The 27,462-nt window shown below is 34.2% G+C and overlaps 1 protein-coding gene and 1 pseudogene across 2 annotated transcripts; both read left to right on the top strand.

The window, feature by feature from the left end:
- Positions 1 to 4,513, top strand: LOC143620441 (putative nucleobase-ascorbate transporter 10). The gene is made up of 14 exons (XM_077092143.1): positions 1 to 171; positions 387 to 484; positions 591 to 767; positions 865 to 965; positions 1,051 to 1,126; positions 1,228 to 1,287; positions 1,705 to 1,886; positions 1,978 to 2,074; positions 2,191 to 2,277; positions 2,361 to 2,419; positions 2,515 to 2,606; positions 3,298 to 3,375; positions 3,468 to 3,628; positions 4,249 to 4,513. The coding sequence occupies exons 1-14, from the start codon at positions 18 to 20 to the stop codon at positions 4,453 to 4,455; spliced, it is 1,629 nt and encodes a 542-aa protein (XP_076948258.1). The 5' UTR covers positions 1 to 17; the 3' UTR covers positions 4,456 to 4,513.
- A 3,022-nt stretch (positions 4,514 to 7,535) lies between these two features.
- Positions 7,536 to 11,590, top strand: LOC143620491 (diacylglycerol kinase 1-like; annotated as a pseudogene). The gene is made up of 13 exons (XR_013151343.1): positions 7,536 to 7,585; positions 7,881 to 8,085; positions 8,178 to 8,300; positions 8,387 to 8,515; positions 8,601 to 8,686; positions 9,053 to 9,179; positions 9,283 to 9,331; positions 9,438 to 9,520; positions 9,621 to 9,688; positions 9,810 to 9,884; positions 10,371 to 10,458; positions 10,600 to 10,716; positions 11,261 to 11,590. The product of XR_013151343.1 is annotated as a diacylglycerol kinase 1-like (transcript).
- The last annotated feature ends 15,872 nt before the right edge of the window (positions 11,591 to 27,462 follow it).

Here is a 27,462-nt window from a genome sequence, read left to right as displayed (position 1 = left end):
TATCTTGAGATACAACAATGGTGAATAACAATGCCAATGCCGGTCAAGGAGACAAGTCTGGCCATGGTGAAAAGTCGAAACAAGCCGCTCCTAAGCAAGAGTTACAGCCACAACCAGTTATGGAGCAACTTTCGGGTGTTCAATATTGTGTTAATAGTCCACCCCCTTGGAGTAAGCATTCTCATGTCTTTCAATATTATCTTGAAAACTGCCAAAAAAACGTACATAATGTATAAAAGATAATCAGAAACGGTGAGACGGAGAAACAATAGTTTTCTGTATACCATGTTCAAATTAGAAACACGAATAAATGCGTTATATGGTTTTTGCGATTCACAGCATATTAATACAGGGAACTAATAATTCTTGTATGTTTGTAAATGTAGAGGACACGGTGTTATTAGGATTCCAGCATTATATTTTGACACTAGGCACCACAGTCTTGATACCTACCATGGCGGTTTCTCAAATGGGTGGTGACAGTGTAAGTTATATAGTGTTATTTTGTGTATATGATTATGAATATGATATGAACTTTGAATAAAGATGTTAATTACTATTTTTTTTAATCTTTTGGATTGAACATGCAGGCTGAGAAAGCTAAGGTGATCCAAACACTGCTTTTCCTAACAGGATTTAACACGTTAATGCAAACCATGTTTGGTACTCGGTTACCATCGGTTGTTGGTGGTTCATACGCATATTTAATCCCTGTTTTCTCCATCATTCATGCGAAACGATATGATGCATATCAGGATCCTCATGAGGTACACAAATCTTTTTAGATGATATGATATTTCAAGGGCGTTTAATGCTTTTTATCTCCCACTAATGTTTATTTGGTTGTTTATGGTACTTTTTAAGAGATTTGCACAAACGATGAGAGGCATACAAGGTCCACTTGTCGTCGCATCTGCGTTCCAAATGATTCTTGGATCCCTTGGCTTGTGGAGGAACATTGTCAAGTAAAGTGTTTGATTAGATCAAATTCGTTTTTTTCTTCCTATTTTGAGTTTTATTGTTATATTTTATAACTTTGAATATGTATAGGTACCTTAGCCCTCTTTCAGTTGTTCCTCTTGTTACATTTACTGGACTTGGCCTATATTATCTTGCTTTTCCCATGGTAAGAACAATTTACACATCTTTCTATGTTATTTTTTTTTTAAATTTTTGTTAAAACTAACAATCAAGATGAAAGAAAACATTTTTTCCCTATTCATGAAGCTTGAAAGATGCACGGAAATCGGGCTTGCGGAAATAGTCTTGATCGTTGCCATCTCACAGGCAAGGTTTCGACCACTACTTTATAAATGGAATGGTCCTTTTATAATAAGGGTTTAAAGTTTAGGGTTTAGGGTCATATATAATTTTATTTATATATGCAATTTAAGACAACATAAGAAACTAATTTATACTTGGTTGATTTGCAATAAATAAGTAAACAAAAACGGGGCCTAAAGCAATAAATGAATTAGTAAATGAAACTTTGAAAGAAAAAAAAAGGTAAAATGGCAAATTAATATTCTTTCTGGCCGCCCCGGTTCCATTTGTCCAAGGCGGTTCAGTTAGAGTCAACCAGACTGGTTATATAGCAGGTTTTCAGTCTGACCGACTGGTCTTGTCCGGTCCTGAAAGTAATGCAAATAACCAAAGGTTTACATGATAAAACTAATTAACAGTTCTTTATATTAACATTTGCAGTATCTTCCTAAATATGTAACATGCAAAGGGCCAGTATGCGATCGGTACGCTGTGTTGATTTCTGTCTCCGTTACATGGGCGTGTGCAGGAATCTTGACATTGAGTGGCGCGTATGCCAAATCTTCAAAAGCTTCAAACACTTGTCGTACCGATAGTTCAGGACTTGTACAAGGAGCTCCATGGTGAACCATTTTTAATATTTTTATTTAGAACAATGCACCATCTTATGTTGTATCTCTATGTGATATTGTGTCATTAAATCACTAATTACAGGATATATATGCCTTATCCATTTCAATGGGGTACCCCAACTTTTGATATAGAAGGAGTTTTAATGATGGTAGTTGCTTCATTTGTCTCTACCATTGAGGTTAGTATTTTCTCTTATCTTTACTCAATAGCCTATACCATTACTATAAAACAGTTCTTTTTCTTTTCTAGTGAACATTTGTTTTGTAAATTCATTTCAAATCATTTCATGTGTAGTCCACCGGTTCGTTCCTCGCAACAGCACGATTAGGGAGTGCGACTCCTGTGCCCCCTTTTGTTGTAAGTCGCGGTGTTGGCTGGCTGGTATGTTGTAACTGTATGTTTGAATTGGTTTTATTAGTTTCTATACTTATTCAGGAAAATTTAAACCTTAATAATTATGGTAGGGATTTGGGACTTTCCTAGGTAGCATGTGCGGTACAGTAACTGGATTTTCTGCATCAGTGTAATGACCTTCATTTAACGTTTATTTTTAACAATCATGCGAAATGGAATATGTTTTTCCTTAAGTCTTACAAGCAAAAAAATGGTGATTTGTAGGGAAAATTGTGGTGCATTGACATTAACCAGAGTTGGAAGTCGACGTGTTATTCAAATATCAGCTGGTTTTATGATCTTCTTTTCTGTCTTTGGTAACATGAATAGTCCTTCCTCCTCTTAAATCTTTATATTTTATCTTTATTTGTTTGGCTCGTTCATATTTATTAGGGGTATAAACAAGCCAAACTGCTCTCGTGATTCGCTAGCTAGAAACTTGAATAGATCCGAGCCTAAATGAGCCTAAAAATAAGCTCATTTGATAAACAAGTTGGAGCCTGAGCTTCACTTATCAAGCTCGATAGGCTTGCAAGCCCAAACGAGCCCACTGTTTTTACAACTTTTAATTAACGCGTTAAATATATATATTTACATAATAATTATTGTATAGTTTTATCATGAAAATAACTAAATAGTTTATATTTTCTCATATATAAAAGTTATAATATATATATAATATAATTATAAATGTATATAAATTAATTAAGAAAATAATCAATAAACAATAAATGAGTTTAGGCTTTCGAAAAACTAGTCACTAGCAGAGAAAAAGCTTTTGGAACAGAGCTCGAGCTTAAATGAGATTAGGCTTGACTCGTGTAAACTCCTAATGTTCATTTATTTGATAAACTAACATGAACCGTTAGTGCATTTTGATTTGTTTATGCTCGTTTATTTACATTTATGCTCACTACATATTCACTAAGTTTGTTTGTTAGTTATTAGTATTACTAATTAACATTAATCTCCATTTGAAAATATTAACGTGCTTTAGCTTTCCAACAGGAAAATTTGGTGCTGTGTTCGCCTCCATACCTTTGCCGATCAGCGCGGCTTTGTACTGTGTATTTTTCGGCTGCGTTGGTATGTCACTATGTCATGGTTCCAAATTTACCCTACATTTTCTTATTTGTTCTATGTACCATCTGCAATAACCATTGATTATTTGTATTCAGCTTCCGCGGGTCTAGGTCACTTGCAGTTCTGTAACCTCAACAGTTTCAGGACCAAATTCATATTAGGTCTGTCTTTCTCGCTCGGACTTACACTTCCACAGTTCTTTCGGGAAAAGTGGGTAGTCACTGGTCATAGTCCGGTGTTCACGCATTCGAGATGGGTATGTTTGAGTTGTCATTTAAACATTACAATTTACAATTTGCTATTATTGGGAACACTTTTGTGTGTGAAAATTTAATAGCACACAACATAACTTTTAATGTCTGTTCGAGTGTTCTCTAAAAGATATACGTGTCACCAACCCTACACATGTACAAGTTTGTTTCCTGCCTAGGGCTAAACAAGCCGAGCTAGTCTAGCCGAGCCATCTTTAGCTTGAGCATGGGCTCGAAGTTAAACGAACCAGTTTGGCTAGGCATGAAAACGAAGCTAAAATTTTGAGTCGAACTCGGCTTGGATAAAGGCCAAGACAGCTCATTTGTTTATCAAGTTTTTATAAATTTTGTATTTTGTTACATATAGATAGATATAACAACAAAACACTATTTCTTGTACATATGAGTTAATATAAAAAACGATTGGGTGAGTTTTTCTACAAAAGCAAGCTCACCTTGGCTCGAGCCCTGTTCGAAATTTAAATTAGTTCGGCCTGGCCATTTAGTTTAAGCGTGTTTTTTTTTTCAGTTATCTTTTACCCAATGTCCTATACTCAAAGCACATTACTTGTCATCGTATCACTCGTGAAACAATTCCTATATAATTTTGCTTATAAGGATGCAGATTGACAACATGTTAAGTGTGGTTATGCTGTCGCATGCAAGTGTCGCATTAATGATTGCTATGGTACTCGACTGTACGCTTGGTCTAGTAGACAACGAGAATGGCAAGACTTGGTGGACGAAGTTTGAGGTGTACGATAAAGACGTTCGGTCCAATGAGTTCTATAGACTTCCTTGGAAACTTAACAAGTTATTCCCAGCTCTTTAACGCGCGTGCTTTATGAACATGCTTTCTCACGCTTGGTCATTTACACAAGTCCGGTTGATCACCTGCCCAATAATAATTCATGTATGTAGAAGATGAAAATTGGCCAAGTGGCATTTTCATTCATTCTTAGTACAAAACATTATAATGCAAAAATAGAGCCAGTTGCAAATATAATTTATGAATCATATGTGGTTCATTTGGTTTGGTTACAAGCTAAAATCTATCTATGATCAATGTTTTGGTTTTAAATTTGCATGACCGGCATTCTGTTTACAAATGATCCGTTTGTGAGAAAAGACAGATTCGATTATTTCGGTTAACTGTTAGGAATACTAGTACAATATTTCACACACTTTTCTATACCGTACGTTTTAGTTTGAGAAATGATTTCATGTATAATATTTCTTTAAATGAGTTTAAAGCGTAAAGTTGATAAGTTCTAATTTAAGAGCTTGATATTGACAAGTCTTGGAACTAATGATGTCTAACTCTGTAAGGTGTATGATTTGTGCACGATTAAAACCAAATCAATTTAGCAAGTAATTAAATATTAAATTGAATTTGAAAAAGGCAAAGCAGTTTTTTATTCCATCTATAAAACACAATCTTTAGACATTATTTTATTATGTTTTGTAAATCTTAAATGTTGTGGGCATGCCTATTGATCGTGTATAGATATGATACTTTAATAGTGTTATTCAAAGTTCAATTGAATAATTTAAAGATAAAAAAATAACGAATGTGTATGTTACCCCTCCTCTATACTTAAAGAACCATCACAGTGGTTTTTGAAATGACACAATTTTTGGTGAAAATTGTTATTAATTACCAGTTTTAGTTACCACCAAGTTAATCTTTGTTTTCATTGATTAGTAGCAACTTATGAATTATGATAATCAATAATCAATTTCAAACAACTTTTCATAAATCATTCAAATCTGAGTCACTTTTCCACTAAAGCACTACTCCTAACCCACCAAAGAAGCGATGTCTCATTCTCTACCACGGTGCGACCCCTAACCCACAAAAGGAGCAACGCCCCCTTTCACTATGGCGCTACATAACCCACCAAAGGAGCGACGCCCCCTTAAATACCATTGGTCAGTAAGAAAACCCAACCCCCCCCCCCCCCCCCACCCCACACACACCCCCAAAACACCCACACGCCCCAAATTGAACCATTGGGTTAGAAGATGATTATTTTGAGAATAGTTTGTTTTTTAAGTGTTTACTTCATGTCTTTTTTTCTCAACTATTTCATTACCCTATATCATGAAAAAGACTCCTAGTGTTTTAGTGATAATTTAGGGGGGTGCTTGTGATTCTTTATTTTACCTCCTTATAACTTTTCGTTAAGTTATTAAGTTACAACATTGTAATTTATGAAACTTTTTTTCTCACAATATAAGCAATCCCAAACACCTTATTGCTTTTCAAAAAGTTAATGAGTTATAAGTTGGTGAAAATAAGCAATCTCAAACATCCCCCTAAATAGCCATTATTCTTCATTGACATTCGAGCCTTACTCGGTAGTAAATCCTCTTACTCGGTAGTAAATGCTCTTACTTTTTGAGGAGTAGGAACTAGATAGATGTGTGAGTCGCCATTTAAACAACCTATTGTTCTTACCATATTTTGACGAGTTACGGATAAAAAGAGATTTATAAATTTTTTATATTTATTTATGAATAACTAATAATTTGCTTTTAAAATCCATGTAACTTGTTTATTGCATGATTTGAACATTAGATATTCTAAAGAAGAGAGCGCTTATTACACCAACACAGATAAAATATAGTTGATGTATATAAACGTTTAATTCAATTAAAATATTAAGTATTTGTGATACGTTTCATTTTTATTTGAATTGCATATATTTATTTTAGTTAACGTCACCGCTTGAATTATATATTTTGTAAAGGCATTGGTTATTCACACACCCATTGACTTATTCAAACACCTTTTGACTTCATGCGATTGTATAGATCTATACTATCGTATAAGGTTCAGAATTTTGTCAGCTGCATAGGGACCGGTGATATTCCATACGATAGTATAGAATCCATACGATCGTATGAGTGTGTGTGTGTGTGTTTGACTTTCTACTTTATTTTATGGCTAATGGGTTTACAATCGTATAACTTTTTTTTCCCAAATCTTCGTACTTCAGTCTCGTTTCTATTTTTTTACACAAATAAGTTTCAACTATTTTTGTTAAGACTGTAATTTTTTATGGAAATTATGATATCCTAGTTGTCAAAAAAACTAGACTTTTTAATTTTCAATTTCTTTCTAACATTTTTATAAGAATTTATAATACGATACTTAATTATGGAATTCGTTATTATAGACTTGATCGATTGAAAACACTGACATGCTGTTATATAATTCGTTATCGTCAAAAATCGCCATCGTTCACGTTGTTTTAGTAGTTAACGAATGAGGAAAAAAAACTTTTGTTGATGTTTGTATAATATATTTAGTAGAGTCTTGCGTCGAATCAAATAATTGACGGAATCTTATATCGTGTCAAATAATACACATAATATTATATCGCATCCGGAATATTGGATCACATCATTGCGTAAACCGAGGGCAAGTGTGAACGAGCGAGAAGTTGCTTTTTAATTTTAGACTTCATATGATCGTATAGATGTCATACTGGCGTATTCCATATGTATAGTACTCATACTATCGTATGACTTCTTTAACGACTGTCCAGTGTCAAATACTTTTGTACTTGGCATTCCATACGATTATATAGGTCTAATACGATGTGTGAATCCCTTTGTAAATAGTAAAATATTTAGAATTTAAACGGCAATAAGTTAGAAGATCCCGCCCGTTGTCCAGAAATTGACGCACCACGACCACTTTCACGTCTTCATTAAACTCACAAACGCAACTCTTCAACATTCTTCATCCACGTAACTCCTGAATTTGACGATTACTAGTTTCCGATCGGAATCATTTCCATTTGCATGCAGGTGTTCTCAAATTGTTTGCTTACTATATATGAGATTCGTCGGATTTTTTTTTTATATATCTGTTGTTTGATTAATGTATCTATATGGTTCATCGGTGCAGTTTTGAGACTAATGACTAAGGATCCGAAGGTTGAATCTCACAGGTAATTAATGAAGTTTATAGATGTTAAATTCAAGTTCTACTGTTCTAGGGTTTATTAATTATTCCTTGTTGATTCGAAGATTATCGAGTTAGATTAGTCGTTATTGTGATGGATTTAGTTTCCAGTTAAGCTCTATCTACAGTTTTCTTTTCATCGCGGAAGAATTTATTCTCAGTATATCTTCACGCTTGCTTATTCTGAAGGATAACCACAGTATGCCATTATAATAAAATTGGGGCTTTTTTATATGATTTTAAGTACCTTAAATTCATTACACAATGAATTACTCTTGCAGTCAAGAAACAATTGCTTGTGATTCTGAAGATGGCAGCTTAAACGACTTTTGGATACCCGATTACATACTGTTAACTGAATCACAAGTCAAAAAACCATCACATGTTCCTGCTTCACCTGCGATAGTTTTTATCAATTCTACAAGTGGTGGTCAGCTAGGTGGAGAGCTTTTAATCAGCTACCAAACACTCCTTGACAAAAATCAGGTTACCGATTTTGGTTCATTGAGAATGATGCTTGTATTCTGAGTTTTGAAGTGTTTTGATGTTTTGTTTGGTTGGTTTTTAATTTATTATAGGTATTTGATTTGAGTGAAAATGCTCCTTATAAGGTGTTACAACAACTATATTCCAATATAGAGAAACTTAAGCATGGTGGAGATTCATTGGCCCCTGAAATCCAGAGGCGGTTAAGAGTTATAGTAAGTTTGTTTAATGTTTAAGTTCTTTTACTGCTTATCCTTTTATTGTTGATATCATTTATGAAGTATGTGTATGTGTATACTAGGTTGCAGGGGGTGACGGAACCGCAGGCTGGATTCTTGGTGCAATCTCTGATCTTAACTTACTTCAACCACCGCCAGTAGCCACCGTGCCACTAGGAACCGGAAACAATCTCCCATTTGCATTTGGTTGGGTATGATGATCCTAATTGTCATTTGATTATATAGGATTATATGGTCAACATTGTGTTAAATAATAATTTTTATGTTGATTTATAGGGGAAGAAAAATCCTGGCACTGACCTAAAATCGGTGAAGATGTTTCTGGATCAAGTAAGACGCGCAAAATAGATGAAAGTTGATAGGTAAGTTATTATCATCGTGATGGTATGGTATCTATCTTCAAGGTGGTCATGTGGGCATATTAAATGTTGTTTATCTTGTTTAGTATTTGCCTAAATTGACCAAGTGAAACAGACAGAAATAATGCTTATGCACCAAAGAAAATTAATTTATTTCCATAGACCTACCAAGAAATCATACCTATTTGGTTTGGTAGATTAAATTTGTGCTGTAAAAGATTAAATTTTGGATAGTTGGTAACATTCAGTTTATTTAAAGTGAAAGTGACAACCATAAATGCTGCAACTTTATGCAACACATGACAAATTTGAATTTACATCATAATGCATTACTTGAGTTGCTAAAATATACATTTATTGTACTTCCAGCTGGCATGTTCTCATGAAAATGAAGGTTCCAATAGAAGAAGAAGCTTGTGACCCGATACCACCATTGGAGCTGCCACACTCGTTGCATGAGGTCCAGTGTGTGTCCCAATCAGATGCATTAGATGAGGTGTTTAATGTTTATACTTGTTTTATGACAACAGTGGGAATTTGGTATTTGCTATTTAAGCATTCGATAACTTGCTTTTTTTGTTTTGTTTCTTTTTTTACAGGAAGGTTACCGCACATTTCATGGAGGATTTTGGAACTACTTTAGCATGGGTAAGTGTTTTAAGTTTTTACCGTCTTTGTTTCTTTGCCTCTATTTACTATTCACAAATTCTTGGAATCACTTTCGGCTTCTCTAATAATATTGTTATTTCTGTAGGTATGGATGCACAAGTTTCATACGGGTTTCATAAAGAAAGAAAACTGCACCCTGAAAAATTCAAAAATCAGGCAGCTAACCAGGTGCTGGTTTACTATCATTATTTGTTAAATTCAATAACTTCTTCTGTCTTTTAAGTCATTTACTTACTTTTTTTTTTTGGCATCACTTGTTCATAATCAGAGTGCTTATGCAAAGCTTACATGGTCACAAGGATGGTTTTGGGCTTCACTTTCGCATCCATCTTCATCGTAAGGATTCAAACTAAATGATTTTATTGAAACAGTGAAAGTCTGACTTTTTGTAATAACTGTTTAAAGCTATTTTAAAGATTGGATTTCTTGTATTTAACACTATGCGGCTTTATGACAGGAATATAGCACAACTGGCAAAGATTTGGATCATGAAAAAGCCAGGTCAATGGGAAGTCCTCTCTGTACCTCCCACGTAAGTTCAATAGCATCTTATATGTGCCTTTAATTTGATACTTTTTTTTTAAATGCAATCACAGTTAAGTTGCAGCGTGTCTAAATCAAGTGAAGCACCTAAAGAGGTGGTAAAAATGTTGAATTGGTTTCAGCGCGTGTCTAAATCAAGTGCTTTTAATGGCATTTGCTTTGCTGATTGTGTTGACCCAATACACTTTTTTTGTCAAAAGAATGTTGCCTTTGTTATAAATAATTAGTGTGTCAAATATGATTTCAAAATACAGTATTTCAAAAATAATCTTTTTTTTGTGAATAAAATAATTTTGAAGATTTAAGGTATTAAAAATACACCTTGGTTGACTTCAACCCGTTGGATCTGTTTTTTTGTCAGTTTCTATTTGTATACTTTTTACATGTTTGACCCATTAGAGATCAAATATAACCCAAATTAAACCATACATAATTTTGACTCATTTGATTAACATCTTTGTGATTGTTTATGCAGCATTCGGTCAATTATTTGCCTCAACTTGCCTAGTTTTTCTGGTGGACTCAATCCATGGGGCATACCAACCAAAAGAAGACTTAGTGTGGTTAGTCTTTGACCTTTTGACATTTTTTTCTACAATCATAATGAAATACATACTTTGTTGACCTTTTCAGACACCATGGCTCATAACTAAACTTTATTGTAATCGCTTATGTATGCATATATACTTATTTATATTTAACAGAAAGAATGGACTTGTTCATATGTCGATGATGGATTTCTTGAAGTTGTTGGATTCCGAAACGCTTGGCACGGTGCGGTTTTATATGCTCCAAGTGGACATGGGACCCGTCTTGCACAGGTGGCAGTTTGATACTTATTTAAAATTTTTATAACGAAACTAAAAAGTGGCGTTGCAATATTGACCCACTTACTTATGGGTTGACTCATAATATTTCATTAGTGGTATAAATTTCTGACACGACATGAACCTAACATGGAATTCACGGGTTTGTGTTTGCTACAAACGGGTTTAAGTTAGTTTCAGGTCGAGCAAGCGAGCCCGTTTAGCTGAACTGGTCATGTTCATGTCAACCTGGTGGGTTCGCGGGTTGACCTGTTTAACCCATATTTTTTTTAAATGTGTTTTATGTAATAAATTAAATTGGCTGGGTATTTTACGACAAAATTTGTAACTAAAGTGTAATTGTTTTATATAAATTTTTAATTTTTACTGTAAATATAAAGTATTAATATGTGATAAATAATAAAAAATGAAAAACTTTTGGGTCAAATGGATCTTGTCAGGTTGGACCTGCTAATACGACTTGTTTAGCACCCCTAATTTCATCCATAACATGTTAAACGGGTTATAAATATTTAAAAGAAATGAAAATGGGTTGCAGGCAAGAGGGATCCGATTTGAATTCCAAAAGAGTACAACCGAGCATACATTCATGAGGATGGATGGGGAGCCGTGGAAACAACCACTGCCTAAAGAAAGCGACACTGTTATTATTGAGATTTCATGTTCTGGTCAAGTCAACATGCTAGTGACCGAAAACCACCATTCCAAAAGTGTAAATGATCCTTCTACCCCTCGAACTCCCAAGGATACCGAGAGTGATACTGATGAGGAAGAGGTTGTTGAAGAATTATCTGAAGAAAGAAAAAAGTTTGGTGCTTCTTCTAGTTTACGGTTACTCAAAGACTTTCACATATCTCGAGTTTGTTAGTTGGTTAGTTATATTATCAGTTTCTGTTTTGCTATTCTCGGCGTCCAAATGCTAGTATATTAAAAGTACTGTAAATCACTAGTAAAACTTTTAGCTTATTTAATATTGTGTTAGTACTTTTTAATTCGGACTAATAACTTATGCCTTGCTTAAAACTGGCTTAAGCTAATTTCGAGTTGAAGTGAGCTCGTTCGTTATACCATACTAGCTGGGTGCCCACTTGATGCAACAAGGTGCCCAAGCAACTCGACAGTGAACGCATAATTAGTGTTGGTACATGTGTGGCCTGATGACAGTGCGCACGTAACCCGAAATTCGACGTGTAACTCATGCAAAGCCAGTACACGTGTAACAAAAGATTGAACACGTGTAACCGGCACTGGAATGCACGTTACTGACATTAAACATGCTTAATTGAGTAATTTACGCCGAATACCGGTGTGGGACGCTGGGTTGCAAGCTTAACCAAATTATCCTTTTTTTTTATCAACTCCTTCCAACCCTAATCTGGTTTTGCACATGACCCAAGCTCGCCCGACTAGACCTGCTGGCGTTGGTTGTGTTAACTGGTAATCACGTAACGTGTAAAATATTTAAAACTAAAAAGGTATGGCAATGTCATACTCAAATTAAAGAGAATAAAATGCTCGTTTTTTATGGTTTAATTATTTTTTAAATATTAATGTTTTATAAAAATTATGGCCATTAAAAAGTCATGAGCAGTTGGTTTTGAATTATGGGATATATGTGTAACTATTTTTTAAATTAACAAAAAATAAGTAAAGTTGAGAGACCAAAGTTTTAACTGTATTTTGAAAGAATAAAAAAATTATATAAACTTATAAGTAAAAGACTTAATTACCCCTAAATTATATCCTTGGATACATCATCTGTTGTACCTAAAGCAATGAGTTTAGAAGCTCTTAAAAATTAGGAGGTCCAAACTCTTTGATTTATATATACTGATAAAGATGAATAATTATATAGCATAGACACAAGCACATGACCAAACCTTTAATTACTCATTGTTACTTTTGGGTCTCAAACTTGATTCTCTTAATAATGATCTTATTCATTGTTCTAGTTCTGAGTCGGTCTACAATGAACATTAGAGGTAAAGGTATGATACATTTAAATGGGTAAAATAGAAAGGATCTTACCTATAATGTAAGTGAAAGTCCCTTAATACGAAAATGTATTCATTCACAACTTACATGTGCGTATATTTTTAATAGGGGTGACAAATGTGACCAATGGGTTGAATGAGTTATTATAAAATGTATATAATTGGTCAGAATTGGCCAAATAAAAAAAAGAAAAGGATTGAAATGAGTCAAAATGGGTTGACGTTTTGAGTTTTTTTTTGTTTGGAACGAGAGAAACGAAGGAAACTTTTTAATTTTTTTTTTACTTTTTTAGTTTTTAATTTATATTTTGATTTATGATTTTTTTAATTAGTTTTTTGAATATTTTAGTGATGAGTTTCTGAAATCTCAACCCATTTTGACCAATTTCAAAAATTGCTTATTAAAAAATTCAAAAAAAATAATTAAAAAATCATAACTCAAAATATAAATCAAAAACTAAAAAAGTAAAAAAAAAACTAAAAAATTTCCTCTGTTCTTTTCGTTCCATTAAAAGAAAAGGGGGCATTTACATATTTTCCTTTTCTAAACTTTGAAATTACATATTTCCCCAAACCATGCTTAAAGAGCATTGTACATTTTGCATTAAAAACTTGCATTTTAGGGAAATATGTAATTTCAAAGGGTTAGGAAGGGAAAATATGTAAAAATCCCAAAGAAAAAAACCTCATGAAATGTCAACATATTTTGACCAGTTTCAATTATTTTCTTTTTTTAGCTTAACTCATCCTGACTCATTATATATATTTTATTGCAGCCCATGAGTCACATTTACCACATCTTATTTTTAATGTGGTTATGAATAGTTATCGGTTCTTGTCAAGATAACATGATAAACAAATAAAAATAAATAAATATATATGAGTTGCATTTTGTTGTTTCTTCTATTTTCCACACCACTAGTTTAAGTACCTTTTACGGTTTTATGGCCGTCACATAGATTCCGTTAGATGCTAGCTACGTTAGGTATTTTTTCTTCTTTGTTTCGTATGATGAGTTGTAGGTAAGCTACCTCTAGAAAAATATTTTTTTGTTAATTGTTTTCTCATGATAAAAATTTTGCTTCTTTAAAACCTTTATTTTTTTTAAATTAACCCAATTCAAGCATCATATTATATATATATATATATATATAGGTTTAAGTTCATAAGAGAAATGAAATCACTATGAGAAGTATGATAAATGAATATGGACCATTAGTTTTATGTTAGATTTTAAATGTTTAAAAATAAATGAAAAAAATATAAATGCAACTATAAATGCATTATCTCTTTTCAATTAATACAACTAATATAACCATAATAAATCACTCTCTAATTATGGATATGCATATCCTATACGTGTGTAGGTTATATGTTTTTCGTGTGTAGGTAATATGTTTTCTTATTCTTAGAACAGGTGTATTTTATATGTTTTTGTTTGGGTTACATATTTTTTATTGACATTTAATGCTAACACATGTTAGATAATTTTTTGTATTATTCATCACAATGTACCTACGTGTTGATTGATATTGATATATTGAGTTGGAAGAAATTAGTTTCGGATAGAAAAAAAATTAATATATGAATAAATTGTACTTGTGTAGGATAAAATTTTCGAGTGTAGGTTATATATTTTTCCTGTGTAGGTTATACGTTTTGGTGTGCGTGTGTAGTTTATTGATGCTGAATTTTGTGTGTCGGTTATATGTTTTTCGTGTGTAGGTTATATGTTTTCTTATTATTAGAACAAGTGTAGGTTATATGTTTTTGTGTAGGTTGTGTACTTTTTTGTTGATATTTAATGCAAACACATGTAATATAGTTTTTGTACTATTCATCACAATGTAACTACGTGTTGATGGATATTAATATATTGAGTTGGAAGAAATTGGTTTTGGATAGATAGAAATTTTAATGTATGAATAAATTGTACTTGTGTAGGATAAAAATTCAATAGGAAAAATTAAGTTATAAAAATAAATGAATTCTTATTATTTTTCAATTATAATAATCTGATTAGTTATATTAATTGAATAAATAATTATTATATTTATTAGTTATATTAATTGAAGAGAGAGCATGCATTAATACTTTTCTCATTTATCTTTAAGCATTTAAAACATAAAATAAAACTAGTGGTCCATATTCATTTCTCACAGTAATCTCATTTCTCTCTTGAACCATCCCATATATATATATATATATATATATATATATATATATATATATATATATATATATATATATATAGGGTTAGGTTAGAATAAAAACGCACTTGAGTTGTGAAAACTCTAGAAGCTCATTCTCAACCACATGTTTTTAATTAAAGATTAAATCTTGTAGTCCACAATTCAAGTTAATAAAAAATGTTAAAGTTTTCTTACACTTTCTCTCTCCTGAAAACATATATATAACTTACTAAATAAATGTAAAAAAAATAGCAATACATTTTTTTTATGTTTTCGATGTTTTGTATTAAATGTAACAACATATATTGCTTGTTACAAAAAAAAATGACGTTACATAGGGTTTTCACGAGTTTTCTCAACTCAAAAGGGTTTTCAAACTATACTTCTCCTATATATATATATATATATATATATATATATATATATATGGGTTAGTGGGGGGTGCAAAAAACCGAAAAAATCGATCCGAAACCCAAAAAACCGAATAATCCAAACCAAAAAAACGAACCGTAAACAAAAACCGACGGTTTAGTTTTATATTTTCGTAAAAAACGCACTAACGGTCCGGTTTTGGTTTTGCATGTAAAAAACCTAAAAACCAAACCGAACCGAATTCCTAAATTTTTTGTTTTTTAATATTTTATATTAAGTAATTTATAAGACTTAATAAATATGTAACTCCAATATTTTTGATCAAATAATTGTCTATTATTGTACAATTAACAAAAATTATTTACATAAATTCATTATTTTTTGCCAACTTTTTTTTCGGCCTAGAATTTCCAAGCTCAAATGAAATCGAAAAAACCAAAACCGAACCAAAACCAAAACGAAAACCGAAAAACCGAAATCGTAAAAACTAAAACCTAAAAGTTTCAGAAACTCCAAAAAACAAAGTTTTGGTTTTCGATTTGGTTTTAGCTCAAAATCGCACCGAACCGCACCATGCACACCCCTAAGGGTTGGTATCATTTCAGAACTCCAAAAATATTAAGAAGCTTTAGGAACTCATAACAACCAAACATTTTTTTAAGTTTTTTTCATAAATTAATATTGTTTTAGACTAGTTTTACCATATTTTATATATAACTTTTTGATTACATATATAAATCACAAGTTTACATATGTGTAAAATTTATGTAATAACCAGTTTACATATATGTAAAAAAATTTAGATATGTGTAAAAACTAATTTTTAGATATGTAATATTAAAAATACATATAAAAAGCGATAAAACTATACTCAAATAACGTTAACATTAACCAGTTATATTTATATTTACATTTTTTATTAACTTTAATTGTGAACCATAAGTTTTAAACTTTAATTAAATACATGTGGTTGAGAATGAGTTTATAGAGTTTTCACACCTCAAGTAGGTTTTTATTTTAACCTTACCATATATATATATATATATATAAATATAGAGAGAGAGAGAGATATAGCAAGGTTAGAATAAGAAGTGGTTTTTTCCTAGAAAGTGTAAGAAGTGATATAGACCATTGGACGAAACATAACAAAGGAGGATAGGATGGTTCATAGGTATTTTATTGTTTTTGGAATTAATTTAGGATTTAATATATTTATATTATATATTATATATATCCTTTTGTTCTATCTTTCTGCTATTTATCATTGACGAAGGAGGAGCATCACCGTCATCGTCATCATATCTCTTCTTCCCATCTTCGTTTGGTTCGTCAATAGCTGCAAACCGGTATGTTTTCGTGTATTTGTATTTGAGGTGAAAGGGTTCTATATCGGTAGGAAACAGAGAGATGAATATGCAAGTGGATGATTGAGATCCCGGATAATCGCTCCTTTCTATAGTCCATGCAACCTCCTGACATTTTCTTTCTGTATTCTTGATGATGAAATTGATTGCTAGCGACGGTGTTCAGAGGCGCCAGCGAGGGTGTTTAGATGCGTCGGCGGCGGTGTTCAATGTCATTTTCTTTCTGTCTTCAATGAGAGGATACAGAAGTGATTGTGATATGAGCCTTGGTTGCTGGAAACGTAGGGTTTGAGGGCGGCGGCGGACTGGCTTGGAGACAGGGGAGAATTTTTCAGCCATTGAATGATTTCTTTGGTTGCCAGAAACGTACGGTTTGAGGGCGGCGGTGGCGGACGGGCTTGTAGCCAGGGAGAATTGTTCAGCCATTGAAGGATTTCTTTGGTTGCTGGAAACGGACGGTTTGAGGGCGGCGATGGAGGCGGACAGGCTTGGAGGCAATGTTGCTATTAAAGGTATGTTATTATTTTACAAGTTAGAATATTTTTTTTTATATAAATATTCTAACTTCGGTTTTTTATTTGTTGACAGTTATGCTCCGATGGTGGAATGGATTCGGATTTTGAAGCACGACCTTATTCTTCTAGAAATTGTTTTTTATACTTTTATTTACTTCTTATTTAAGCGAAAAAAGACGGACAAAGATGGCTCCAAGAATCCAAAGAAAGGTGTTGTTTCATCGCCGGAGAACATTGAAGACATGATCGGTTGCTCGGATCGTTGTGTTTTAGTTAATCTCTTTTGTAATCTCAATGTATAGTTATTATGTGTTTAATACTGGTGTGTTTTTTGTTAATGAAAGTGTGTTTTTGTTCTTGTTATTCTTGATGTTGTGTTTTTAATTTGGAAAAAAATCTGGTGTTTTTTTTTTAAATTTTGACTGTTTTGATTTAAAACACACTATTATATATTTTGTTTGTTCTTGGTTGTTGTGTTTTATATTTTGATTAAAAAATGATAATTATGGATTGATAATTTTCCATATATAATATAACACACTTGACGATTATGCCCCTGGAGTGTTATAAAGCAAGTATTAAAATAAAACACACCGCCTAAAAAACACACTTTCCATCTAGACCATCAGATCATCAAATCTAACGCACTAGATTACTTCTTACACTTTTTATAGACACTCCACTTCTTATTGTAATTCCATCCTATACACACACACACACACACACACATATATATATATATATATAGGTGTGATCTAGTGAAAACTCCTCTTAAAAAGAAAATTTAAAAACTCCTAAAAAACTACTTTTAACTTTTTTAATTTTTTTTTTAGTTTCAAATATCCATTAAATGCATCTAAGGTTTACTGATTCAAGTTTTAGGTTTACCGATTCAAGAAAATCGGATGTTGCAGAGGTGCATAACGGAAGTTACGGGTGGCGGCGGCGATGGCAGAGGGTGGGACAGAGGTTGCAGGTGGCGGCGGTGGGCAGCATAGGTGGTTAACGGAGGTTGCAAGTGCTAACGTAGAAGAAAGCTTGAAGGTGAGGCGGTGGCGGCATGGAAGATCTATTGTAGCGACGGTGGTGGTGGAAAGTCTAGTGTGGGGCGGTGGCGGAAAGTCTGGTGTGGCGGCGGAGGCCGGTGGTGGAAGTGGGTGGCCGTGAAGTAAAAAATGTAGAGGAGTTGCAGATGGTGGAGGTAAGGAGATGATGGATTTATTGAGATCTAGGGTGCTACTCCTGCTTATGTTGTTGGGGTTACCACCTAAGCTGCCACACAAACAATTTTTTGACAACTAGGCACGCCACGTCAGCAATCACTAACGGAGTTAGTCATCCGTTAGTTGCGGCTTGTTAAAAACAAACACACCAATAGTGTCAGGACTGAGAGTCAGGTGCACACCTTAGAAAGGTTGACAAGAACACACAGACTCAATAACCTAAAGGCCTATTGAATATCCCTGCGGAATCAGGATATCCAATGGATGGGAATGAAGGTGTGATATAATAATAAATGAAACAATAAAGGATAATAAGATAAGAACAAATATAAAGACAACGATTCACTGTATTAAATGCATCATTCAATGAAACAGTAAATGGAATGTCTAGGGTTTCGTGACGACGGCGGCGGTACGAGGAAACAAAAGGAAATATTCTTTTTGGAATGTTTTCTCGTAATCCGTGTATCGCGTCATTATCCGTGCCCTAAATGGAATCCTAGGACCCTATTTATAGACCCTGACATTTCTTCTAGAATCCCTAAATATTACATAATGAAAGACAAAAACAAATACAAGTGTAAGAGTCTTCGAAAATGATAAGTATCTTGCTCGAGCAAACTCACTATGCTAGGTATGCTCGATGAGTGTCTTCGAGCATACTTTACTTAGAATATCTTCAGTGAAGATATTCTCCTCCAGCAAGCTTCATTCCTCTTGACCAATCCTTGCTTTGCTCGAACTAGTCCATCGATCAATCTCGTTCTTCTTGATGTCTTCAGTCTTGTCTAAAGAGACTTATTGAACAATCTTTAGCATGCTCGGATGTAAATCTTGCTCGGGGGACTGAACCATGCTCGAAGTCCTTGCTTTGAACATATGACATCTTCTTATTGCGTCCATGCTAGTCACCATGTGCTCGAACATCCTGTGCTCGGAATCACTTAGTTGTAACTTGAATGATCAAGTTGTTTGCTTGATTGGCAATCCATACTCGATAGAAGAACACTCTTGCTCATTGAAGTGTAGCTTGCTCGAAGCCTTAACACTTAGAAGAATTAACCACCAAAGGTTCTGAAGACCTTGCTCGAGGTAGTAAACCATGCTTGATCGCCCAAGCTTGCTCGAAATCCATACTTAGCTGATTTCTTGAGGAGGTTGAGAAGATTCCAATCTTCCTTATCAAAAATCCGACTCAACAAATAGTTGGGACTGTCAGAAGGCAAGTATAAAATTGGGACTGATATTTACCAATAGGCCATAGTTGGGATTATTTAAAACCAATATTCCTTTTAGGAAATGATATAACTGATAGATATCCTTAATTGTGTAGATCTGATTTAGGAAAATATATATTGCATCTTTTAACTAGCCACCGCCACCATCCATGTCAACCACCGCTGTTTAACCAGCCACCACTACTAACCATGTCGACCACCGCCATCCAGCCACCAACCCGTTCTGGCACCAACAAACTCCGCCCATATGAAACCACAACACTCCAATTTAGATCCCTACATTGTTGGCTGCAACCGCCTCCTTTTTCTACTTATTACCAGCGGTCACCACTATATATTCCGACCACCGTCTTCAATCGTGATTCTGGCTCACCACGCCCCAACGGTTCCAACAATAACCCACCAAAGCACGCAAAAACCGCTCTGGTAGGGAAGGTGGTGGCGGGCGGAGGTGGTGGACGACTAGAGAAATGGCGGCCGAAGACGGTGGAACCGGTTTCCGGGTTGAATAAAGAGATATCTTAACTTTGACGAGTTCTGGCGGTGGTGATGGTGGTTTCTGGTGGTGGTGAGGTGGCTGCCATGGGGATAAAGAAGATATTGGGTGGGGATGGGGTTATGGTTTATTAGGGGTAGGGGTGTTCACGGTCCGGTTTTTACGGTTTTTAGGTTAAACCGTGAGCCAAACCATTAGTAACGGTTTTTATTATCGAAAACCAAAACCGAACCGTCGAAAATTAAAACCGAACCGTTACTATCGGTTTGGTTTCACGGTTTGGGATTGCCAAGCGTTTAGAAAATATGAAATTAAAAGCTTATTCAAAATGGACTTAATGTATAAAAGTAGAAGAACAATATATAAATGTGTATGTATATGTTAACAGGTAGATGAAGTTTTGGAATTAATAAGCGAAATGATATTAATATTCAGATGTTACATTACTGTGAAACAGTGAAAGTATATGCAGAAATGGTATCAATAAATTTTTATACGAAACTGGAAGTAGATTAAAAAAGTTCATAGAATATAGAATTAGATAAGATTGGAAGCCCATAAATACTTTTATTAAAAGCTTCAATACATATTCTAAAATATTGTTATATATATATATATATATATATATATATATATATATATAAAAGACTAAAATATATAGTGTCAAATCTTACGGTATGAGAACCGAGCCCCGGTGCGTAAGCGTGAATAATTGTCGTTATTAATGGTGGAGCTCGGATCTGAGCTAGGATCGAATCGTATTCGCTCTTGAAATGGGGGGTTTTGGACGGATGAGTGGTGTTTGGGAGAGAGCCTGAATCGATTACAATGAACAATAGACTGGATGAACAAACATATGCAATCGATTCACAAAGATAAAGAGGTGGCAATATGATTTCATTAACCAAAAGATTGTCATATAAAGCACTCATACATACATGCATACATACAGTAAAGATCAGTCACCTCCAGGAGAGCTCATCCTGGAGGCGGCGGCTCTCTCTAAGAGATAAAACCCTATATCTCACACAATACACTCACGCTAGAAAAATTAACAAACACATCTATTTATACTAGTCTAGCATGTCTTGGTCTTCAAGCCATCCACCCTTGGTTGAGACCAAAAATATTAATTATTTTTGACCCACAATAATAATAATTCGATGCGTCGGTCTAAAATATAAGTCCCAACAATCTCCCCCTTAGACCGATGCCATCGAATTTTCTTCCAAGACCACCTCAAAAACTCGTTGTCTTTCGTTGAAATTCTCCCCCTCACATTAAGCTTCTCCTGTTGTTCATTTTAGATCATTTCTCCTATATCACATTCGGATACATTTGTATGGGCATATGAACGAGGTTTTGAACTTCGAAGATCAACTTCAAGTAACAAGGTCATCACAAAAAGAAATAAAATCAATGTGATCATCAAATAATCTTCCATTCTTCAAATATGTTTCTTCCCTTGTAAATCATCTTCAAACCATTCCCTGAATCAATATAGCATTCAAGTCAACCATAACCCGTTCTTGATTGTCAAGTGACTGTTTTCATAGGAGGTTAAACTCTACTGATCATCCGTTCACCATGTTACTAGTGATGACTCTATCTTCTCAACCGTACTAGGAAATCTGAAGACTCACAAGCAATGAAACATCTCTAAAGAATCTTGGATTATTGATCTTGATCAACTTTTCCTTAACTTGAGTCTTTTCACTTGATTTGAAGCAAGCAATTTGCAATGAAATTCAAGAATTTTTACTCCCCCAATTTCGTTGCAATTGTCTTTGAAAATTGCGTCTTCAAATCAAGTATGGGTGAAACAACCTTGACCATCCTTATCAAGATTGTTGATTCTGTAATAAACAAGGATAAACAAAACATTATGTTGGTTGACACTCATAAGGGATGAAATCCGTAAGCTTGGTCAACACTTGTTCTTGTAAAGCTCTTTGATGAAGTTTGTGAAAAATTGATTAGGCTTTGATTTCCTTTTGCTTGTTGATGATTGGATAAAATTTACCAAAATACCCATGGTATATATCTTCCGTAAAGATCAGCTTGGTCAAACGGTCAACGGCACCAAAAATCTCAAGTGTAATTCATTTACGAGCATGGATTCAGTCCACGAGCACACATAAGTCAAAGTCCATTCACGAGCATACTCAGTTTTTACTCAAGCATGCTTGAAAACACTTGTGTTTTTTTTTCATTGAGCATGCTGGGGAGCTTGCTCGAGGGCTTACTCGAAAACACGTGTTTTTCTTTCATCGAGCATGCTTGAGGGCTTGCTCGAAACCTTGCTCGAGAAAATACTTAGTGTTTCTGTGTTGAGCATGCTGGAGAGCATGCTGGAGGGCTTGCTCGAGGCCCTTGCTCGAGAAAACACTTGTATTTTTCTGTTGTTACTCGAGCATGCTTCTGTCTTTACTCGAGCTTGCTCGAGACCTTGCTCGAAAATTACTTAGTTTTTCTTTTCTTTTCCTGAGCATGCACAAAAGCAAAGTGTGCTCGAAGAAGGTTTGCTTGAGTGGAACAAAGTGTGCTCGAGACCAAAAGATAGATTTTGAGATAAACCAGGATGTGCTCGGGGTTCATGTGCTCGAAACCAAACTTGATGTGCTCGATATAAGATATGCTTGAGATAAGTTGTGCTCGAAGCAACACTTAGTCATTTTACATACTTGAGACCATTCTTATCATGCTCGAGACATCCAGACTTCTTTTCTGCATCATCAATCAATGATTTACCAATACAGAACCTGCTTGAATATTCCCTTTGCATCTTCCATCTGCTGCTACAAACAATGATTAGATTGCTCCTGGTACCTGTTCATTCTTGACTTCTGCATATCAGATTGTACCAGCAGCAATGTTCTTCAATATTCCCTTTACTGTTTAAGCAGCACACTCATATCAGAAACAGTCACAAGCACATAAAACCCTAATTTTCAGATCAAGAACCAAGCTTCTACATCTGAAATTAATCGCTGTAGCAATATCACAGTCCTCGATATCAACCATCTATCTTCAATCTATCAACAGCCGTTACAGATCTGAAAATCATCTTCAATAACAGTTTTGCCCCAAAACGAGCTAAAAACACTGTTACATCAGATCTGGACCGATATGACCAAATAAACATGAAATTGATGTTGAATCTCCGAACGAATCATCAACCCAAACATCAATCCACATAAATGTTACCCAAATCATCAAATAATTTCAAAACCCTACAAAATTTTCAAAAAACCTCATCGGTTTAACGTCCATGGTGGATTCAAGAGCGAGATGAATCAGATTCAGCGGTTAGTCTGAATGATTCGGCAACCTGGCTCTGATACCAATTGTGAGAACCGAGCCCCGGTGCGAAAGCGTGAATAATTGTCATTATTAACGGTGGAGCTCGGATCTGAGCTAGGATCGAATCGTATTCGCTCTTGAAAGGGGGTTTTGGACGGATGAGTGGTGTTTGGGAGAGAGCCTGAATCGATTACAATGAACAATAGACTGGATGAACAAACATATGCAATCGATTCACAAAGATAAAGAGGTGGCAGTATGATTTCATTAACCAAAAGATTATCATACAAAGCACTCATACATACACGCATACATACAGTAAAGATCAGCCACCTCCAGGAGAGCTCATCCTGGAGGCGGCGGCTCTCTCTAAGAGATAAAACCCTAGATCTCACACAATACACTCATGCTAGAAATTAACAAACACATCTATTTATACTAGTCTAGCATGTCTTGGTCTTCAAGCCATCCACCCTTGGTTGAGACCAAAAATATTAATTATTTTTCACCCACAATAATAATTCGTTGCGTCGGTCTAAAATATAAGTCCCAACATACGGTCCGGTTCGGTTTTATATGGCTAGTTTTCGGTATAAACCGTAAACCAAACCGTTCGCTACGGTTTGAAATTTTTGAAACCGACCGACCAGAAGCTAAAGAAAAAAACCGACCATGAAACCAAACCGATAACCGGTTTGGACGGTTTCACGGTTTGAAACCTAACCGTGAACACCCCTAACTGGGGGAATGGGTTGAAGAAGATGAAATAAATTGTATTTTATTCATTAGTGTGTTTTAGTTCTTGGTGGTGTGTTTTAAATTTGGATTAAAATATGGTGTTTTTTTTTTAATTTTGATGATTTTGATTTAAAACACACTGTTATATATCTTGTTATGTTATCGGTGGTGCGTTTTAAAATTTGATTAAAAATGGATAATTATAGATTGATAATGTTTCTATATATAATATGGAGTGAACTGTGGTTTTCGTCCTTGTGGTTTGTCCAAATATGCGGTTTTAGCCCAATAGTTTCAAATTTGCGATTTTCGTCCCTATGGTTTCATTTCACTAGCAATTAAACCCGAATTCACTAATCCTGTTAAGTTTGGTCGTTAAATCCATCCGCATGTTCTTCATGTGAGGGGCAGTTTTGTACTCCCCCCCAAAAAAATACACCCCACCCCTCACGTGGGGGGTTTGCAAATTAGGACTGGGCTCATTGAGGGAGAAAAAGGACAAAACTGCCCCTCATGTGAAGGACACGCTGATGGGTCTAACGATCAGATTTAACGAAATTAGTGAATTCGGGTTTAATTGCAAGTGAAATGAAACCACATGGACGAAAATCGCAAATTTGAAACTATTGGACTAAAACCACATATTTGAACAAACCATATGGACGAAAACCACAGTATACTCTATAATATAACACACTAGATGATTATGCCCCTAGAGTGTTATAAAACAAGTATTAAAATAAAACACACAGTCTAAAAAACACACTTTCTATCTAGACGATCAGATCATCAAATCTAACGCACCAGATTACTTCTTAAAGCATTCTCATCCAACCCCTCATTTTTTGTGAGGGGTGTTTTTATAGTTTATAGAGTGATTCAGGTGTTGTGAAAAAAGAGTTTTTATATTTTAGAAAAAGTAGTGATTTTTTTGTATATTTGAAAAGTTACTGTTCATCCCCTATAATTTTTTAATATATTTTAAAAGTGGTTGTGAGTGAAGGAAAGAGAAAAAGTAATGATAAAAGGTATAAAAAGTATTATTTAATTGAAATAAATAGAGAAAATAAAGTGGTTTTAGTGTAATTTTTTGTTTGGAGACAGGGGATGGGATGAGAATGCTCTTACACTTTTTAGACACTCCACCTTATATATATACAAAGGCTAAACTTTTATACTCTATATGGTTTAAACCTACAATTTCCTATTTCACACCTTAACCACCTTATAGCATATGATATCCCAACCCTCGGGGAAGTATACTTTACTCGTTATATGAATATCAAACAATACAATAGTAATATTAATAGGGCGTTTAAGATTGCTTATTTAACTTCAAAAATGTTTTTTGCTAAAAGTGATTACTGACTTATGACATTTTTTAAAAGGAATAACAAAAAAAAAAAATGTTTGGATTAGTTTTTATGGTAGTAAAAGCCAATAAGTTAATAAATTGTTTTTTCTTTAAAAAGTGTTTCACTTAGTTTATTTATGTAAAATGACAAAAAAATGACAAATATTTTAAGGGGTGGTCATGGAGTAAAGGGTGTAGATAGATTAGTAACTTTATGTTCAAAAGCAAGAAGCTATTTAAAAAAAAATCAACTTTTTATTGAAAACCATTTTTACAAAAAAGCAAAATAAAAACCAAGGTTACCCAACATGTGTAAAGAAACAAATAAACCCGTACGTCGTAACACGTGGATATAGAAACTAATATATATATATATATAATATATATATATATAGAGAGAGAGAGAGGGGGAGGACAAAATGGTCTTTTGACCAAAACTCTTAAATTTAGGAGTTTTATAACTCTTCTAGCTTATAGTACAAGTCATTATGCATGCTTTGAATCCCTTCCAAATAAACCCTAATTCTTCCGCGCTTTCAGATTCAACTAATTCAAAATTCAAATTATTGGATCTCATATTCATATTCATATTCCTATGCTCATCCTGCATTCTCTCTCTCTCTCAAATTGTTCCACAAACAGTCATTGAAGACTGCCGAGCACCACCGCCAACGCTGTTGGAGTTCGCCGACCTACCACTGGGTTTCGCCTGCCGTCATTTCTAGCCGACCGCTGTCTATTTGGTGGTTGTGATGGAAAGAAGGAGCACCGAAAGAAGAGTAGATTATGGATCATGGGAAGAAACTGAAGAATATGAATTCACGTTTATTGGATCGAAGTTGTCATGGGTAGTTTCGCCACTAAATCAAGGTCAATCTCTTCACAACACTTCGTTTCGTTTCACTCATAAACTTAATTGGATTAGTTTTGTTCTTGTTAGTTGATTGATATTCAGGTGTGGGTGTGGGGAGTGGATATCATAAGATTATTATTATTATTATAACTTTTAATATTTGTGCTTTGCTAATAGCTTATCTTGTGTAACTTATAGGTCCCTGGAGAAAGAAGTGCCTAGCTGAGTTTGGGACTGTCACACGGTGTATCGCATAATGCGAGTGAACTTGTATTGTTAGGTCAGTTTGCAACTCTTTGATTTATTGATGTTTTGATTATGAAATCATTGTTGTTGTTAATTGGTAAGAATTATGATTGTACCAGGGAGGATTTCGGGAAGCAATACAAAGAAAAGCAGCCGAATAACAAATCATTTTTGGTCGTGAGTTTGCTTTCTCATCATTATTTAATTTTGATCATTTTTGTTCATTTCATATTTCATAATTTGTTGTTAACCCAAAATGTGCTTTTTGGAACCTGTTAATATTGTGTGTTGCAGGTAATCCCCTAATGTTGTTGATGCCAACAAAGTCATTTGTACACAGGTTCAAACGTGTGGTTCTGTATACTCATGCAATCTCAGGGTTTGTTAATATTTGTGTAGCTCCAATGTCAAAAGCAACAATTCTTACAATAAATTGCCTTATATTAAACATAAAAGGTAAATAAACAAGTGAAAAATGGATATCATATGATACCAACAGAACAACTTTGTTTAAGTTTCTTGGTATTGAGTTTTATGATATCTTTAAATGCCGAACGCATTAAATAGATAGCATTAAAGTTGAGTTAAAAGAATGAACTGAAATTAGGCTATGAACTTTTGATTGATATCAACATGGATGCATTTGTTGTCTTCTGCAGCAAGCTACAAACTGTTGTTTGATGTAATAATTTTTTTTTATTTGCAGGTCGGTTCGGTTTTCTTCTCGGTCTACTTCAGAAAGAAGCCCTTAAGAAGTAATATAGTTTATGTTTTATTTTCGGGGGGTGGGTGGTTATATGTATGTATGTGTTCGTAGAGATAAACTTTTAGAGATTAGGCTGCATTATTATT

Source organism: Bidens hawaiensis, unplaced genomic scaffold (assembly GCF_021521415.1).
Source record: "Bidens hawaiensis isolate Kalapana, Puna unplaced genomic scaffold, B.hawaiensis_p1.1 tig00002572_1, whole genome shotgun sequence".
Lineage (NCBI taxonomy): Eukaryota > Viridiplantae > Streptophyta > Magnoliopsida > Asterales > Asteraceae > Bidens > Bidens hawaiensis.
This window is presented reverse-complemented; position numbering and strand designations above follow the sequence as displayed.

Bases quoted from the DNA above. Each gene is read 5' to 3' on its own strand.
- LOC143620441 (XM_077092143.1), top strand. From the start codon at position 18: ATGGTGAATAACAATGCCAATGCCGGTCAAGGAGACAAGTCTGGCCAT. The intron at 966-1,050 runs GTAAAGTGTTTG...GAATATGTATAG, and splicing joins TTGTGGAGGAACATTGTCAA to GTACCTTAGCCCTCTTTCAG. The intron at 3,629-4,248 runs GTATGTTTGAGT...ATAAGGATGCAG, and splicing joins TGTTCACGCATTCGAGATGG to ATTGACAACATGTTAAGTGT.